This window comes from Monodon monoceros, unplaced genomic scaffold, assembly GCF_005190385.1.
Source record: "Monodon monoceros isolate NGI ecotype Baffin Bay Population unplaced genomic scaffold, NGI_Narwhal_1 Super_Scaffold_22, whole genome shotgun sequence".
NCBI classification, from domain to species: Eukaryota; Metazoa; Chordata; class Mammalia; order Artiodactyla; family Monodontidae; genus Monodon; species Monodon monoceros.
The window spans coordinates 59,722,915-59,742,635 of record NW_021703779.1 but is presented as its reverse complement, the minus strand read 5'-3'; the positions used below and the strand labels follow the sequence as shown (position 1 = coordinate 59,742,635).

Here is a 19,721-nt window from a genome sequence, read left to right as displayed (position 1 = left end):
ATTCAGAATAATGATATTAAAGATGATCCAAAATCTTGGATATAGAATAGACAAAATGCAAGAAACATTTAACAAGGACCTAGAAGAACTAAAGATGAAACAAACAACGATGACCAACACAATAAATGAAATTAAAAATACTCTAGATGGGATCAATAGCAGAATAACTGAAGCAGAAGAACGGATAAGTGACCTGGAAGATAAAATAGTGGAAATAACTACTGCAGAGCAGAATAAAGAAAAAATGAAAAGAACTGAGGACAGTCTCAGAGACCTCTAGGACAACATTAAACGTACCAACATTCGAATTATAGGGGTTCCAGAAGAAGAAGAGAAAAAGAAAGGGACTGAGAAAATATTTGAAGAAATTGTAGTTGAAAACTTCCCTAATATGGAAAAGGAAATAGTTAATCAAGTCCAGGAAGCACAGAGAGTCCCATACAAGATAAATCCAAGGAGAAATACGCCAAGACACATATTAATCAAACTATCAAAAATTAAATACAAGGAAAACATATTAAAAGCAGCAAGGGAAAAACAACAAATAACACACAAGGAAATCCCCAAAAGGTTAACAGCTGGTCTTTCAGCAGAAACTGCAAGCCAGAAGGGACTGGCAGGACATATTTAAAGTGATGAAGGAGAAAAATCTGCAACCAAGATTACTCTACCCAGCAAGGATCTCATTCAGATTTGATGGAGAAATTAAAACCTTTACAGACAAGCAAAAGCTGACAGAGTTCAGCACCACCAAACCAGCTCTACAACAACTGCTAAGGGAACTTCTCTAGGCAAGAAACACAAGAGAAGGAAAAGACCTACAACAATGAACCCAAAATAATTCAGAAAACGGGAATAGGGACATACATATCGATACTTACCTTAAATGTAAATGGACTACATGCTCCCACCAAAAGACACAGATTGGCTGAATGGATACAAAAACAAGACCCATATACTTGCTGTCTATAAGAGACCAACTTCAGACCTAGAGACACATACAGACTGAAAGTAAGGAGATGGAAAAAGATATTTCATGCAAATGGAAACCAAAAGAAAGCTGGAGTAGCAATTCTCATATCACACAAAATAGGCTTTAAAATAAAGACTATTAGAAGAGACAAAGAAGGACACTACATAATGATCAAAGGATCGGTCCAAGAAGAAAATATAACAATTGTAAATATATTCAGGCACCCAACATAGGAGCACCTCAATACATAAGGCAAATACTAACAGCCATAAAAAGGTAAATCGACAGTAACACATTCATAGCCCCACTTTCACCAATGGACAGATCATGCAAAATGAAAATAAATAAGGAAACACAAGCTTTAAATGATATATTAAACAAGATGGATTTAATTGATATTTATAGGACACTCCATCCAAAAACAACAGAATACACATTCTTCTCAAGTGCTCATGGAACATTCTCCAGGATACATCATATCTTGGGTCACAAATCAAGCCTTGGTAAATTTAAGAAAACTGAAATTGTATCAAGTATCTTTTCCGACCACAACGCCATGAGACTAGATATCAATTACAGGAAAAGATCTGTAAAAAATACTAACACATGGAGGCTAAACAATACACTACTTTATAACGAAGTGATCACTGAAGAAATCAAAGAGGAAATAAAAAATACCTAGAAACAAATGACAATAGAGACACGACGACCCCAAACCTATGGGATGCAGCAAAAGCAGTTCTAAGAGGGAAGTTTATAGCAATACATTCCTACCTTAAGAAACAGGAAACATCTCAAATAAACAACCTAACCTTGCACCTCAAGCAATTAGAGAAAGAAGAACAAAAATACCCCAAAGTTAGCAGAAGGAAAGAAATCATAAAAATCAGATCAGAAATAAATGAAAAAGAAGAAAACAAGAGCAAAGATCAATAAAACTAAAAGCTGGTTCTTTGAGAAGATAAACAAAATTGATAAACCATTAGCCAGACTCATCAAAAAAAAAAGGCAGAAGACTCAAATCAATAGGATTAGAAATGAAAAAGGAAAAGTAACAACTGACACTGCAGAAATACAAAAGATCATGAGATTACTACAAGCAACTCTATGCCAATAAAATGGACAACCTGAAAGAAATGGACAAATTCTTAGAAATGCACAACCTGCCAAGACTGAATCAGGAAGAAATAGAAAATATGAACAAATCAATCACAATCACAAGCACTGAAATTGAAACTGTGATTTAAAATCTTCCAACAAACAAAAGCCCAGGACCAGATGGCTTCACAGGCGAATTCTGTCAAACATTTAGAGAAGAGCTAACACCTATCCTTCTCAAACTCTTCCAAAATACAGCAGAGGAAGGAACACTCCCAAACTCATTCTACGAGGCCACCATCACCCTGATACCAAAACCAGACAAGGATGTCACAAAGAAAGAAAACTACAGGCCAATATTACTGATGAACATAGATGCAAGAACCCTCAACAAAATACTAGCAAACAGAATCCAACAGCACATTAAAAGGATCATACACCATGATCAAGTGGGGTTTATTCCAGGAATGCAAGGATTCTTCAATATACGCAAATCAATCAACGTGATACACCATATTAACAAACTGGAGGAGAAAAACCATATGATCACCTCAATAGATGCAGAGAAAGCTTTTGACAAAATTCAACACCCATTTATGATAAAAACCCTGCAGAAAGCAGGCATAGAGGGAAGTTTCCTCAACATAATAAAGGCCATATATGACAAACCCACAGCCAACATCGTCCTCAATGGTGAAAAACTGAAAGCATTTCCACTAAGATCAGGAACAAGACAAGGTTGCCCACTCCCACCACTCTTATTCAACACAGTCTTGGAAGTTTTAGCCACAGCAATCAGAGAAGAAAAGGAAATAAAAGGAATCCAAATCAGAAAAGAAGAAGCTGTCACTGTTTGCATATGACATGATACTATACATAGAGAATCCTCAAGATGCTACCAGAAAACTACTAGAGCTAATCAATGAATTTGGTAAAGTAGGAGCATACAAAATTAAGGCACAGAAATCTCTGGGATTCCTATACACTAATGATGAAAAATCTGAAAGTGAAATCAAGAAAACACTCCCATTTACCATTGCCACAAAAAGAAGAAAATACCTAGGAATAAACCTACCTAAGGAGACAAAAGACCTGTATGCAGAAAATTATAAGACACTGATGAAAGAAATTAAAGATGATACAAATAGATGGAGAGATATACCATGTTCTTGGATGGGAAGAATGAACTTTGTGAAAATGACTCTACTACCCAAAGCAATCTACAGATTCAATGCAATCCCTATCAAAGTACCACTGGCATTTTTCACAGAACTAGAACAAAAAATTTCAATGTGTATGGAAACAGGAAAGACCCCCGAATAGCCAAAACAATCTTGAGAACGAAAAACGGAGCTGGAGGAATCAGGCTCCCTGACTTCAGACTATACTACAAAGCTACAGTAATGAAGGCAGTATGGTACTGACACAAAAACAGATAGATCGATCAATGGAACAGGATAGAAAGCCCAGAGACATACCCACGCACATACGGTCACCTTATCTTTGATAAAGGAGGCAGGAATGTACAGTGCAGAAAGGACAGCCTCTTCAGTAAGTGGTGCTGGGAAAACTGGACAGGTTCATGTAAAAGTATGAGATGAGATCACTCCCTAACTCCATACACAAAAATAAGGTCAAAATGGATTAAAGACATAACGTAAGGCCAGAAACTATCAAACTCTTAGAGGAAAATATAGGCAGGACACTCTGACATAAATCACAGCAAGATCCTTTTGGACCCACCTCCTAGAGAAATGGAAATAAAAACAAAAATAAACAAATGGGATCTAATGAAACTTCAAAGCTTTTGCACAGCAAAGGATACCATAAACAAGACCAAAAGACAACCCTCAGAATGGGAGAAAATATTTGCAAATGAAGCAACTGGCAAAGGATTAATCTCCAAAATTTATAAGCAGCTCATGCAGCTTAATAACAAAAAACCAAACAACCCAACCCAAAAATGGGCAGAAGACCTAAATAGACATTTCTCCAAAGAAGACATACAGACTGCCAACAAACACATGAAAGAATGCTCAACGTCACTAATCATTAGAGAAATGCAAGTCAAAACTACAATGAGATATCATCTCACACCAGTCAGAATGGCCATCATCAAAAAATCTAGAAACAATAAATGCTGGAGAGGGTGTGGACAAAAGGGAACCCTCTTGCACTGCTGGTGGGAATGTAAACTGATACAGCCACTGTGGAGAACAGTACGGAGGTTCCTTAAAAAACTACAAATAGGACTACCATATGACCCAGCAATCCCACTACTGGGCATATACCCTGAGAAAACCATAATTCAAAAAGAGTCATGTACCAAAATGTTCATTGCAGCTCTATTTACAATAGCCTGGAGATGGAAACAACCTAAGTGTCCATCATCAGATGAATGGATAAAGAAGATGTGGCACATATATACAATGGAATATTACTCAGCCATAAAAAGAAATGAAATTGAGCTATTTGTAATGAGGTGGATAGACCCAGCATCTGTCATACAGAGTGAAGTCAGTCAGAAACAGAGAGACAAATACTGTATGCTAACACATATATATGGAATTTAGGGGAAAAAAATGTCACGAAGAACCTAGGGGTAAGACAGGAATAGAGACACAGACCTACTAGAGAATGGAATTGAGGATATGGGGAGGGGGAAGGGTAAGCTGTGACAAAGCGAGAAAGAGGCATGGACATATATACACTACCAAACGTAAGGTAGATAGCTAGTGGGAAGCAGCCGCACAGCACAGGGAGATCAGCTCGGTGCTTCATGACCACCTGGAGGGGTGGGATAGGGAGGGTGGGATAGAGAGGGTGGGAGGGAGGGAGACGCAAGAGGGATGAGATATGGGAACATATGTACATATATAACTGATTCATTTTGTTGTAAAGCAGAAACTAACACACCATTGTAAAGCAATTATACTCCAATAAAGATGTTAAGAAAAAAAAGGGAAGGAAAAAGAAAAAAAACTATTTCTTAGATTTAAAAGACATTTTTGGTTTTCCTCTGAATTATAAAAGCAATCCAGATTAACTCAAGAAAATCTGGAAAATACACAAAAGGTATAAAGAAAACTGCAAAGCTGTTTGTGATCTTACAAACTGTAAGGAACCACTGTAAATCCCATAGTATATTCCCTTTTAGTAAACTTTCTGTTTATACAGTGTGTTTTTCTTTTTCACTTATGCAAACAGGGTATCAAATATGCCACTTCATATCTGGGTTTTTTTTTCCATTTAAAATGAATTTCCCATGTCATTAAACATTTTTATGAAGAGCTTTAAATGACGTAAAATAATATTACATTATGTGAAAAGCACAACATGTAAAATTGAATGAGCTCAGCTACATACACACACAAGACAGAAAACTGAAAGAAAAATACACCAAAATGTTAAAGCTGATAGTCTCTAGATGGTAGGATTACCAGTGATTTTTGACACTGTACTGTATCTTCACAGTTTTCTACATTAAGCATAGCATACCTTTTTTGAGTGTCCACGTGTATTTAAGAAGGAAAAAAGCAAATTGTAGAACGATAAAGATAAAGGGCCTTTGGAAACAAAAGTAGACTATAAAGATAAAAGCATTGTTACAGTTCAGAAAGATCTTTAACTTCAAAGTAGTTTTCACATTTTTCTAATGAGAAATCAGAGTCCAACCTAGTTCATTAACAGTGTAAAAAAAACATTACAGACTAGAATCAGGGCTCAGATCCAAAACATTTCACTGTCCCTCAGCAGCCAAGATGACAGCTAAGACTACTTAAGATGACTGAGATGAAGGACAGTTTGTGCTGGACACAGCGGGCATAGATGCACACCTTGTTGAACATTGTAAGCCATGGCATTCCTAGTCATGCTGGAAGGAAGCCAGCCTGCCAAGCTTGCACGCTGTGGTTTTGTCCCTTTGTGTTTGACATCCTCGCCATCCCAGATGATATCATCCTCCCAATGCAGCTGTGTCACCATCAGGAAGTTTTCATCAGCCAGAAGATCAGTGCCACTGCTTTCCTCAAGTTTCCTGAAGTCCTACACAAGTAGGAGAGGAACAACAAATCCCTGAATGGTCACTTGTCAGAGTTCCCACTCCAAATGCCACAACAGATACATCAAGTGTGGTCCCTGACTTGAGAGAAGAACCTGATAACAAAGGGGTATCTGCCTCCTCCCACTCCTAGTCTGGCACAGCACTCATCTCACAAACAGAATCCCTGCAGTGGGGCCAAGTTGCCAGGGTGATATACCACACCAAACAAAAGGCTTGGACACCTCAATCTCCCACCAAGGAAACCCTACCCAGTGTCTCCCCAGTTGAAAAGTAAAGTAAAACTGATAGGGCTCTGGGCACAGTGATTCCTTTCTTACATACCAGTGTTACTTACCTCCATCATTCTACATTTCATCACAGGTTCAAGTTCCATCTTTCTCAGTTTGAAGCCATAGTCAAACCCACTGCCATCTTCAGGAACACCCAGCATATCATACCACAGTCTAGCAGGACCATAACGCCACTCAGCCACTCTTGGCTTGGTGTCTGTCACTTTATCTGTATCTCCAGTTGACTGGGAAAACTTGGACTCCACAGGAGCCATCATTGTGATCTGTAACAGAATAAAGTAGAAGGGGAGGAAGATATCCTGATCCCAGATGCCCTAAGGCTACAGGGAGTTAAGAAGCAGGAGGGGAACTTAGAGGAGCCATAAGGATGATTCTTGAACAGGACTGGAGTTCGAATGTAAACAATGGAGGTATATCATGGCATACTCTTATCATTCAACTTTCCTACTCATCAGTGTATCACCATCTGCCTGTCCCCAATACTTTTCTATCACAACAGGGAAGGGACAGCCACTGGGATTGAAATCGTGATTACTTAATGATAATCAGCACAGGACACTACCTGCTAAGGTATCATTTTCAATTTAGACATAAGCTAGGGAGAACTCATTTGTTCCCCTCTTAGGTCTTAATTCCAGATCTCTACTTTGCCTACTTCATCATCAGAGAGACACTGCTCTGGAGGTGGTGGTGGAGCGTAGTCGTAGTTCCACAAAGATTTCTGGTTGACTTCTGATTCTACTGAGCACTCCACCTCCTGGATCTGCTCTTCCTGTATTAGTTCACGGTGCTTCTTCTTCCTCTTTCTCCGAGCACTCCGCCAAACAGATGGGACATTCTTCCCTGGTCCAAAAAGACGTAGGAAGCGTAACACCTAGAACACAAAACGTGCTTCTATGTCAGAGACTCAATGTCAGATAGGAAAACAGTAGCTCTGAGTCTGGAAACTCCCTTGAGGATTCCACTCAACTGTGAGGGAGGGATCAAGAAATGCTGAACTCAGATTTATAACATCTGCCAAGAAAGTAAAGTGTTCATTAATAATTTGGATTAGTTCTTTTAAAACAGGACAATTTCTAATGAGAACTATATAAATCACATGTACTACCAATGCACAAAACTTAAAAAAAGGAATCCTTTAGATTCTACCCATTCCATATTCAGTATCTTAACAACACAACTCAGTATCTACAAGAGGGCAGTGGTTTGCAATGTGGACATTCTCCATAGAAAGTACCTTCCCAGGACGAAATTCTGGGAAAAGTTCTGTGACACTCGGCAACAGCTTGGTGGCATCATGCTGCATAATCCCAGCCAATGGTAGGGTCAGCTTTCCATCCTCAGATTCTGCCTGTGTTGCTTCCTGAGGTCCCATCTCAGATTCTGAGTCAGAGGAACTACTGAAGTCCACTTTCTCTGAGGCCAAAGAGGAAGGGGCAATGATGGAGGGCAAGATGATGCCTTCTCCATCCTCAGACACTGCAACAAGGAAGAGAAACCCCTTTGGCATGTAACTGTGAGCATATTTCCTCAAATTCAGCCAACACCCACTCTAGGCTTAAGCATGGCTCAATGGCAGGGGATACAGTTCCAAGCACCCAGATTACTAGTAGGCAACCCAGAAAACTCATTCCAACTCATTATCTCCCACCATCCCCAACTCACCTTGTACCTGGTACCCTGGGGTTGTGATGAGAGAAAACAAACACTATTACTACATTTACTACTTTCTGTAAGTATATTAGGTTAAAGAAATGTGACCAATAGAAAAATTACTTAACACTTTTATACCAGTCAGGCCTTATGTCCGATTCAGGGACCCATAAACTGGAGAGATTTTTTAAGCCCACAGGGTAACAATGAAAGTATTTAGCATAAGATAAGATCTATGCCACAAATGCTACTTAGCCTGCAGACTAAAAAGAAAATGGCTGAAAACTCTAATAGGAGACACTTAGGTTGACATAAGCCTCAAAATACAGATCAAAGATACCGCTCTTCCCCAATCTTCTAGCCTAGAACAGGGTTACTTACTGCTGTTGCAGACATAGGAATAGGTGAGACGATCATTAAAGACCCTGCCTTTGAAATCTCTGACTCTGACAGGTGGCTCTAAATGATTTATACACATTCTAGGTGCCTTCCTATTTAATCATTTCTTTTAAAGAGAGTCATCTAAACAGGTAGATTCCAAATACCAGTACAGATCAGCTCCATCACAAACTACTTGGGGGAATTCTCTGAAATCCCTGAGCTCTACCTCAGATCTTCTGAATCAGATTCTCCAAGGGTGAGAGAGTCAGAAATCTGTATTTTTTTAAAAGACTCGAGGTGACTCTGATGGGCAGCCAGATTTGAGAACCACACTGACCTAAACTACTTTTTCTTCAGCGCATGTTAAAATACTGTTGTCAAATGTTTTACAAGTAAAATTTCCCTTTATTACTGAAATTTGAAAATTGTATGAATCACTTCTAGAAGTTGTGTCCTTTCCTAGCAGCTTAATTTTAATAGCCCACTATGAGCATGCCAAAAATTTGGACCAGGAATGGAACTTGCTCCTCAGACAAAAACAGACAGTCTCTACTTACCACCAGTAATAGCATCCTGGTCCTTATCCTTCTTCATTGGTCCTGGGGGTGGAGGTGGAGGAGGCATCAACTTGCAATCAATGTCTTCACAATCAGCATCATAGTCATCCTCAGCGTAATCTAATAAAACCAAGAAAGTGATCTCCTCAATATCCAGAATGTCACACAACAGCCTTGAGCTCCCTTGTCATTCAAGAATTTAAAGCACCACATGAAGAACTAGGCAGATGCCTTGACAACACACAAGAGATGCAGTTTCTGCCTTCAGAAAGAGATGGCACCATATTGCCAAGTGCTGTGAACACCATGTATATCTCACACAGGAATTTAGGAAGCTCCCAAGAACTGTTTAAAACCTTTGCTCCTTCTCCTGGTCAAACCCTGTTCCTTTATTTTCATGCTACTCAATCTCATAACTGAATTGAACATTCTTCTTTCCTCTGTCAGCTTAAGACTGGACTTTTTCCTCACCTCCCAAGTCTTTGACACATTTTTTTCTGTCTGCCTTCTGTAGTCTGTTATTTTCACTACCCTTTAACCAGTGGCATCACTCAATACTTAGTCCTGAACACTCTGCTTTTATTCCTCTATACACTCTCCATTCCCTTTCTAAAGAATCACCTTTATCCAGACTAAACTCAAATCTGTTAAGTCTTGCCCCGACTTAGCCCCTCTACAATTGCACTGCATGTTCTGCTGCCTGAAGAGCTTTTCCATTCATATATTCAACAACTGCATTCCGTATCACACTGAAATATCCTTCAACTCTTTTAAATTCCCTTTTGTTACTATCAATACCACCTCCACCCTCATTTTCCCAGCTTATGATTTTAGCCTCCTGTCTCCTTCATCAATCTCTTACCCCCAACACACCTTTTCCAATCAATCATTAATAGTAGTCATTATAGCAACTTCTATTCACTGAGCTCCCATTATGTGCCATGTACTTTTAGCTATTTTATCTATAATCCTCCCAATAATGCTACAAAGTAGGAATTATTCTGAGATACAGAAGCGAAGTGACTTAGGGTCATACAGTTTTAAGTGACAAAGTCAGAATTCAAGCCTGGTTTAACAACAAAGTGTCTTTCCAACACGCTTGCTCACTCACCAAGTTCTACCGATGTTTTATCAGCAACTCTCAAGTCTGACACTGCCTATCATTTTCCACAATTGTCACCCTATTCCAGACCTTGATAACTTTTGATAACTTTACATCTAGCCCACAAGAACTGTCTCCAAGTTAGTCTGCCCCTTCACCCTTTTTCTAATCAAAACCCCAAAGCAACAAGCATCACTTTTCATTTTCATTTAGGAAGGAAAGACAACTAACATTTATAGAGCATCCACCATGACACCGTTCTATGTAGGTGCTTTCATACCATGTGATAATGAACTTGAATTCCCACCAAAGTCCTATTAATGAGGTAGGTATTAATACACTTATTGCAGAAAGAAAACTGACGGATTATTACAAATGAGAAATCCAAGCCTCAGAGACTGAGCAACTTTCCCAGGGTCAAACTAAATATGGAGTTGGGACTTGAACCTATGACATTCTGACTCCAAAGTCCATCTTCTTTTCATTATACCATCCTGCTTCTTACTCAACAATCTGTATCAGTTTACAATCCTTTATGGCAGCAAACCCCAAGTAATGCGTACATAAAGGTGCTGTCAAATTGCTCTATGGTTGGTTCTTACTACTTGGTGTATGTTTTCCACTCCTTCCAAGAAAACTTGCTGGCCAATTCCCCCCACACTACTTGCTTATTTCTATCTCCCAACCTTTATGCAAGCCATGTTTCCAAACCACAATGCCCTGCTGCGACCTCTTCATCAAACCTTATCTTTCAAAATTTTGCTCAAAATTCACCTCCATGAAGCCTCTTCTAATGACCTCCATCTACTTCTAATTATTCCAAAGAAACACCCTTATCAATCAAGCCGTGTGAAAGGGCCAATGCCAGGGAAGGAGGAAGCTAAGGGCATAGATGAAGGTACCCTCAGAGGACAAGAGAACTTGGAAATGAGCTTCCCACAGTACTGAGACTCTATCAAATACAGCATCCTCCTTTTCCAGGAGGCCAGCTCACACAACCCAACTAAGAACCCCCCACCTATCCTCTTCCTTACCATCCCTAGCCAAGACAACAAATCCAAAACTGAAAACTATAACATGCCCTGAAAAATCAGATCTGCTACCACCTCCCCCTCAGCCTAAGTCAGGGTGCTCAAACAAATAGTTATGCTATTTGACTTAGCTAGTCTGGCAGCCCTTCAAAATTAAGTATAACACTCTATGCAGAAATATAAGCTGGCAACTGGTTTATGTCTTATTATGAATAATTATGTTTTGCAGTCATTTATCTCACCTTCCCCAAATGATAACAATATCCCTGAAAGTAAGGCCTGTATCTTCTATTTTTCTAGGTTACTTCTTGTGTATGTGGTGCAGTTAATTCTCTTTATATAAAAAGCATCCAAATATATTAACTGGCTCTGAAGAAACTAAGTTCAGCTCTTTACCAAGGTTTTACCTATACTTCTCAGCAGCCTGAAATCTAATTCAAAGAGATGGATAATGAATAAACAGTGAACAACTTCATACAAAAGTCCCAGTGAAAGGTAGTACTGGGCAGTGGAAAGAATGAACTAGGATCAGCAAGTCTAGGTTCCAGACCACAAAGCCGAGCTACTCAAAAATCAGAAAATGGATTTTATTATCTTTGTACTTCACTATCACAGTTTATAACACATAACAGGTGCTCAATGCCTAATAAACTGAAATGCTGAATTAGTCAAGGTCTGCCACTAATAACTACAGAACTTTTGATAAAGTTCCACATTTTATTAAAGTTTTCTGAAGTTCCAGGTTTCCATATCTATGATGAGGTTAAGAATAATCACTAAAACCCCTTCAAACTCTGACATTTTGATTCTATAATGTAGCACCTTATACCAGGAGGAAAACCCATGTTGTGAGCAAGCATTAAGCGCACTGTGTCGGCATACAGGCAGTGAGTGATTAACAGAAGCTGAGCCGATAAATACATGTGCTTGTTTATATACAACATAGCATACTTAATCTTTCTTCAACTACCAATTCCTTGAGGGCAAAGACTGAGTTTAAATAGCATCTAAAACAGTACTGTGAACCCCATAGGTACTCAAATACCAGATGATAAGGAGAAAAGAATTATCATCCTTATTTGGCATTCACCAAGAATTTGGGACTAACCAGTATGAGGAATAAAAGCCTGAGTATAGTAACGCTGCCCCAGAACACAAAAGAGGACAGCAGCTACTTGGAACTGAGCTGACAAAGGGAGAGAAGCAAAGACATAAAGAGCAGAAACAATGACAGAAAGCTTGGATAGAAACAAACTGGACTACACAGCAAGAAAATGTACTGGAGTGCTCTTACTGATGGCACCAAAGAATCACCTGCATGGCAAAGGGGCTGCAAGGTCCCCATTGTTTGCTGGTATCTTCGGCTTTCATCTTCTGCTACTTCATTAATGTCTGAATAGTCCACAGCATCTTCTGTACTCCTGATCCATCCTATAAATAAAAAGGGGGGGGGTAGATCTAAACAAAGAGCAAAAAACTTTCGCTCCCTTAGATAATTCCCACTGAAAAGTACATGTACAGTAAGTGGCTAGCCTCCTCCCCCACCTTACTCCCCATGACCCAGACTTCACCTTCATCATTTACCAGGGCACCATCAGTCCCGATCAATTCTTCATTTGCTGTGAGTTCAGTGATCAGGCTGCCCAGACCCAAAGCCCCCAAGCCTGCCAAGCGCTTCTTACACTCCTGAAAAAGGGACAGCACCAGAATCAAAGACAATACCTAAACCTAAGTTTCCCACACCACAAGGCTTATTTCCCAGATCCACGACAAAGCTATAAATCCATCTGAAAAACGACTCGGCAGCGTGCTAAAAGCAGCATCACATCTGAGAACTGTAAAGTACATCTTCCACTAAACTCCACATTGATCAGATCTTTATTAACACATCATGTCCAATTTCATCACCATCCTTTAAACTAATGTAAGGAAAGATTATTCAAGGAACCCCCACCAAGACTAAATAAGTGGAACAGCAGTTGCCTGAATGAAGGCTAAGGAAACTGAGGTCATTCCGATCAGAGAAAGCAAGGCAAGAACTTTACTGCTGTCTTTATTGTGTGTTGCAGGGAATGAGGAATATTGGTATTTTCTCCTTGGGGAGACGAACTTAAATGAAGCTAGGTGAGTGTCAGGCGCAAGAAACGATTTCATGAATGTCAGTGAACGGTGGGAAAACTATGTAAGAAGTGCACTGGGACCAGAAGGGGTCTGCCCTGGATAGTTTGAACACTGGCTGTTCTAAGAACTGGGACCTGAACCACGTGATTTGGTGCAGGTCCTGTCCTCTCGCTCTAGAGCCACCTCTAGCCAGCGATGGCACAAACGCAGTTTCAATAATCTCCAAAGTTCTCGTAGCAAAGGTTTGAAAGCACTCTCACTAGGTTAAGCTGCTATTTTTCCATCTAACTAGCTCCAAAGCCACCCATATCAGCGCCGCTGATGTCCCAGAGCTTGCCTACTGTTCTCCTCTCTTATCTCCACCCTCGCCCAAACTGAGCCCCCTCGCTCTCCGTTACTGCACAATCTACTAGCATGGCAACCGCTTCTCTGGTCCTCTTCGCGTACGTTAAGTGCGCCCTCTCACTGGGGGACGGCCGCATCGCCCTCTTTTTCCAGTTCCTAAGACCACTCAACTCTCGTCACTCCACCTTTTCCTTAGCCGATCCACCCCCAGCCCTATCCCCACGCCCATCCCCTCACATCATCCAAGACGCTTTCCCCCTCCAGCTGCCCGGCTCCATTAATGTTGCCGAAAAGGAAACCGGCTAAAGAAAATGGGCCGCCTCCAGCGGAATCTTCATCGCTGTCCGTGTCTGACATGATGGCGGCGTCGATGCGACCAGCCGCTACGGGGAAGAGGAAACCCCAGCCTTGTCCCATAGTCCGGAAATAAACTGTCATGTCGACCAGAAGTGACTCACAGAGTTCAGTGACCCTACCAGCCGGATGCGGAATAAAGAAAAACAGAACCGGAAAGGCCGCCAGTCCTACGAGAAAGGAGAATTGGTGTCACTACATTACTAGAGGTTTTTGATTGGACTATACGCGATCAGGAGGCTGGATCTGTGAAAAGCGGTTAGTCAGAGAAAACGTTCGCTCCCGCCCCCTTCCACTTATCTAAGCAGGAGCTGTCTCAGTGCACTGGGGGGAGAGTGCTTCCTAGGTCACGTGATCTACGTACTGGTAACCGCAGGTAACCACGCCACAGGACACGGAAGTAAAGATTAGAACCGGTTTTTCTCGTCTGTGTTGTCTCCTCCTGTGCTGTTTCGTTCCAAAGAGAAACTGGCAGTGTGCCAAAGGTACCTTTGCAGTTACTTGTTTTGAATTGAAATTTACCCTTAGAAATGGATTTCCTCCCCCCCCTTTTTTTTTTTCGGGAAATGTGAAACTAAAAGATAAGTAAAACGAACAGGCGAACCTTCACCTAGATTCACAGTTTTAACATTTTGCTAGGTTTGTTTTCCTGAACCATTTAAAAGTGAGTTACAGATATCGTGATTCTTCACCCCTAAAAATACTTTTTTCTACACAACCACAATACCATTAGCACATATTTAAAACTTAACATTAATTCAATATCATTTAACGTACAGTCCGTATTTAAATTTCCAAAGTTGTCCTAACTGGAGCATTTTACATTTCAATCCGGGATCCACTCAAGGTTCATGCATTGTATTTGTTTATCTCCCTTTAGTCTCTCAATCCAGAATCGACCAGCTTTTTTCTTTGTGTTGCATGACCGTACGTATTTGGAAGAATCCAGGGAAGTTGTATTGAAAACATTCTAGATGCTGAATTCGTCTAATCTTTTCTTCAAAGTGATTCCGGTTAAATATCTTACCGGTCACCAGAAGGCACAATGTCAGGTTGTCCCAATGTTGGTGATGCTAAATTTGATCACTTCAAAAAGGTGTCCACCAGATCTCTCCGTCGCAATGACACATTTTTCCTTTTGTATTAAGTAAATAACCTATGGGGTGGTACTTTGAAATTCTGTGAATATTCTGTTCCCTATCGCCCTTGCACCCAAAGGTTTTAGCATCCGTCGATGATCCTTGCCTGAATCAATTATATTGGAAGAGTGCAAAAGGGTGATTTTTCTAATTCTTAATTCCTTCTACATTTATTAACTGGACTTATTCAGTAAAGAACTTTCCCTTCTCTTATCTCCTTTCTTGTATTTTTATTTTAATGTGTTACAATCTAACACCATCATTATCCTTTTTGGTCCTCAAACTGTTACAAATTTGTCCAATGGTTACCACTTCACTCTGGCTCCTGTGTCCTTTTGACATGACCCCAATTAGTCTTTGAGCACTTCCTTGCTTTTTGGCACAAGATGTTCCAGGCTCGCTCTGTGCATTCCCTGTCCTGGATCTGATATAAGCCATTTCTCCAAGGAGCCCTGGTTCCTGTTAGTGGGGAATGGTGTTTAGAAACTGGGGCATCCAGCGGCTAAGACTCCGCCCTCCCGATGCAGGGGGCCCAGGCTCGATCCACATGCAGCAACTAAGAGTTCGCGTGCTGCAGCTAAAGATCCCGCGTGCCACAACTGAGACCCGCCACAGCCAAATAAATAAATATTTTTTTTAAAACAAAACTGGGTCGTCATTGCTTGTAGGCCCTTTCAGTGGAGAGAGAGAAAAATTTTAAATGAATGAGTTTATACTAATAACTTCGATTCAAATCCAATACCACAGGGTTCTCCCTCGCCGTTCCCCATTTCATATTTGTATCTTGCTTCTCTTACAATGAAAACTGTGGTTCCTAACACCAATATATTACTCTTTGCAGAATTACAAGACCAATACCACTACCAACAATTAACCTAAGTAAGGTTCAGAAGTTCTTCGCAGTTTTCTGTCCTTAGACTATATCCTATTAAAAATTACGTGAATCTTTTTTTTTCCTCTGTGGAGTTGTTTCCGTTTGTATTCAACTTTAGGATTTGCTTTTATTGTTCTTTTTAATAAAAAGGATAAAAATTTTATAAAATTTTTATTTTTAAAAAATGTAAACTTTTACATGGTTCAAAGTCAAAACTATTTAAAAAGCTATTTCCAGAGAAGTCTTGCTCCCATGCCTACGCTCTCTGCCCATTGTCACCCACTCCCTGTAACCATTTTCATTAATTTCTGGTTTATCCTTCGTTTATTATTTTTTCAATTGAGGCGTAATTGACATTAACATTAGTTTCAGATGTACAGCATGATTTGCTATTTGTATTTCCTTTTTCTTTTTGAAAATATATGCAAATGAGTATGTTCTTATCTCTTCTTTTTCGTTATATACCCATGTATTGTTTGATTCCGTTTATATGAAATGTTCAGAAAAGACAAAGATTAGTGGTTGCCTAGGGCTGGGGGTGGGAACGGGGATTAACCGCATGAGGGATCTCTTTCGGGTGATGGAAGTGTTCTCAAACTTAATTTTGGTGATGGTTGCATGACTCAGTAAATTTACTAAAAATCATTAAATTGTACACTTGAAATAGGTGAATTGTACAGTATGTAAATTATACCTCAATAAAGCTGTTTTTAAAAAAACAAAACATGGTTTTGCACTTCTTTACTCACCAGCGCTATTTACAGTTGCCAGCCAGGATTGGGGGGGGTTCTTTATGTTTTTTTGGGGGGGAGGAGATCGAACCCACTCCCTCAGCAGTGAAGGCACAGAGTCCTAACCACTGGACCACCAGGGAATTCCCTAGTTCATTTTTATAACAAACGGGAAGGAGATTTTTCTGAGATAACTGGAAGAGGCAAAAAATATTAAATGATTTATCTTATCTTCACAACCCAGCCCCTAGCACAGTCAAGGCTGTAACACAGTAGGAGCTTGATAATTGTTTACTGAATGTAGTGTAATAAGTGAGGAAAATCACCAACAGGGAACTAACTGGTCTGTCATTATTGAAAACCAGGAAATGAAGCTAAATCCTGGGGATGAATAGGTAGGGGGTGGGCAGGAACTAGACAATGTTAGCAGGGCAGACAGTTCCTTACCCTGATTATCTGATGTAGAGAAATAAGCACAGCTACACATAGGTGCCATGTGCAATATGACAATTATAGTTATTTCATCCTTTGCAAGCTGAAAAGCATTTAGAAACCACTCAAAGCAAAGGGGTGGTGGTGAGGAATTGCTTTGATTTTTAGAAAGCAATGGACCCAGTAAAATCAGAAAAGTTTATTACCATTCCTTATGAATAATTTAAAAGTGATATTAGCATGTTAGTCTACATACAAATTCCTTTCAAGTATAAAAACCAAGATGTCAGTGTATGCTTAAGACTACTAAATCAGACCAATACAAAACCACTCTCTCAGACTTGTGGATCACACCTCCATTTATTAGAGGACACAAATTTGCCCAAACCAAACCCAGGCTTACATTTGGGAATTTGCCAGGCAAAGGGAGAGCAGGAGGCACTATTAAATTAAAAGCCAACTTAAAAGATTTCAGTAGCTAAATAGAAAGTTCCCAGAGACCCAGGTGACAGCCATGTTTCTAACCCCTTTGAACCCTGAAGTCCTGTGAGCACCCAAGGTGGCATCAATCAGAACATCCTGAGACTGGAATACACTTTCATTTGGCTGCCTTTGGGAAAACCCAGTGACTCTACCCAAGGGCAGTGGGCACAGTGCCCAGAAGCCAGTTGACTTCTACGGTGGCCACGTTACTGTAACAGCAGCCCCACTTTCCAAAGTGCTACTGGGCCTTAGTTGAGGAGGTCCACCCTCACCCTCTTCCAGTTGACTCACTTCTCATACAGAATCCCTGCCACCCCCAGGAGGCCCTGAGTCACACACTGGAAAACAGATACAGTACATTGGACCTGAGATAGAAGGCAAGCGCTGGACAACAGTATTCATCCTGGATCCTCCACAGCTTTAGACAATTAGCAGTGTAGAAATATACACCAGTGAAGTACTATGTGAAGTGGAGGGTACAGTCATGAAGGAAAAAGAAGAAAAAACACTAGTCCACCGTGAGGGAAAAGGCAACCAGAAGAAAAGGAGGAATAGAGAATTTACATAACCATTTTTAGAAAATATTTATTTATTTATTTATTTATTTTGGCTGCACCAGGTCTTAGTTGAGGCAGGCGGACTTCTTAGTTGCGGCAGGCGGGATCTAGTTCCCCGACCAGGGACCAAATGTGGGCCCCCTGCATCGTCAGCGCAGAGTCTTACCCACTGGACCACCAGGGAAGTCCCTACATAACCTTTTATCTTCTGTCAATACTTGATATTTGACCTCCAGTTTCCAGGTTCTCCAAGAGTAGGGTTGCCAGATTTAGCAAATAAAAATACAGGATGCCCCATTAAATTTGAATTTCAGATAAACAGCAAATAATTTTTTAGTGTAAGTGTGTCCCAAATATTGCACAGAACACACTTATACTAAACAATTATGGTATTTTATCTGGCAACCCTATTCAGGAGGTTCAGTTAGCCTGAGGTTACTCTGATCATATCCCGTCAAAGAGCAACAGCATGATGATCACAGAGCGAAGCTCAGGCACTCCACCCACCCCAAGGGGAGGTATGTGTTCCTTTTAGCTACATTTCCCAAACTCTCAAAAATCCCATGCTGTTCTGGCAGGGTGAGAGGATATGTGCACGGTGGAGTTGTCAACCACTATTTGCCAGGTAGAGAAGTTAAGGTTTCCTTCCATATCAAATGAAGAAGGTCAAAAATACAACTAGGGAGAAGGAGCAGCAGGCCCGCTGGGATATGGAATCTGACTCCTTCCACCCTGAGAGCAGGCTGAGCAACTCCAGCAACACCACCACAAGGGCGACGACAGCCCTGCGGCCTGGAAACCCAACGTACCCCAGCTCTCTTGGAGCAACCTCAAAAGGCACACAGGGATGAACAAACACACAGGGAGATACACAGAGGCAGGAGGAACAGGAAGAGAGCAAGGTAGTCTTTATAGTGACTCAGAGGAATGACAGCAGAAGAGAAGTATCAGAGGGAATCACAGAACCCCTTGACAGTGACTGGCAGGACATTTTATTTCGTTGGTCGTTTCATTGGTTTTATTTAGGGGGTTAATCTTCAGTGGTCTTTCCTTCAAGCGGAAGGATGATGAGAGAAAAAAGAGCCACACAGAAGCCTCAGAGACACAGCTCTTCAGAGGGACTGTTCATTACACATCACCGTGCCTATTGTGCTAGCAGAATCCAAGAGCAGATCTGAACATCAGATCCCACAGCCAATATACTATCGTGACTAAGTGCCAAACCCACCTCCTGAGGATGGAAGAGGAACCAATAACAAGGCCATGGCTGGTAAACATTCCTCTCAAAGGCAATGAAGAGGGAAATAGCACAAAGAACAGGACCACATTATGCTTTTTTCACAGTCTCCGCCATGAGAATTCCCAGTCCCTTGTAATCCAGCATCTCTGAAACTGTGTTCCCAGAGATGTTAGTAGGTGTTGCATGGGGCCAAAAAACAAAAGTTCAGTGAAATAAGTTTGGGAAATGTTGCATACTTATTAAAAGTTATAACTTCCTGCAGTAGAAGAAACTATTCGGCATTATTTAAATCACTGG

The 19,721-nt window shown here is 40.6% G+C and overlaps 1 protein-coding gene across 13 annotated transcripts in view; it reads right to left on the bottom strand.

Annotated features, from left to right (window-relative positions):
- The window catches only part of TAF1 (TATA-box binding protein associated factor 1), a 98,613-nt gene extending 84,524 nt beyond the window's left edge, over window positions 1–14,089 (bottom strand). For 5 of the 13 annotated variants that reach the window (XR_003796384.1, XR_003796383.1, XR_003796385.1 and 2 more), the window contains exons 1-8: window positions 13,852–14,059; window positions 12,720–12,834; window positions 12,463–12,579; window positions 9,016–9,135; window positions 7,662–7,903; window positions 7,080–7,298; window positions 6,469–6,687; window positions 5,908–6,115 (exon numbers count right to left, since the gene is read on the bottom strand). Coding sequence is in view for 10 of the 13 variants with exons in the window: in XM_029240660.1 (XP_029096493.1) it covers window positions 5,908–6,115; window positions 6,469–6,687; window positions 7,080–7,298; window positions 7,662–7,903; window positions 9,016–9,135; window positions 12,463–12,579; window positions 12,720–12,834; window positions 13,852–14,052 (1,441 nt within the window). In the remaining 3 variants the exon portion in view is untranslated. Of the gene's footprint in view, window positions 1–5,907; window positions 6,116–6,468; window positions 6,688–7,079; window positions 7,299–7,661; window positions 7,904–9,015; window positions 9,136–12,462; window positions 12,580–12,719; window positions 12,835–13,851 lie in introns of those variants that run through there. The other 8 variants (XM_029240661.1, XM_029240662.1, XM_029240663.1 and 5 more) reach the window with 3 other exon arrangements.
- Between the last annotated feature and the right edge of the window lie 5,632 nt (window positions 14,090–19,721).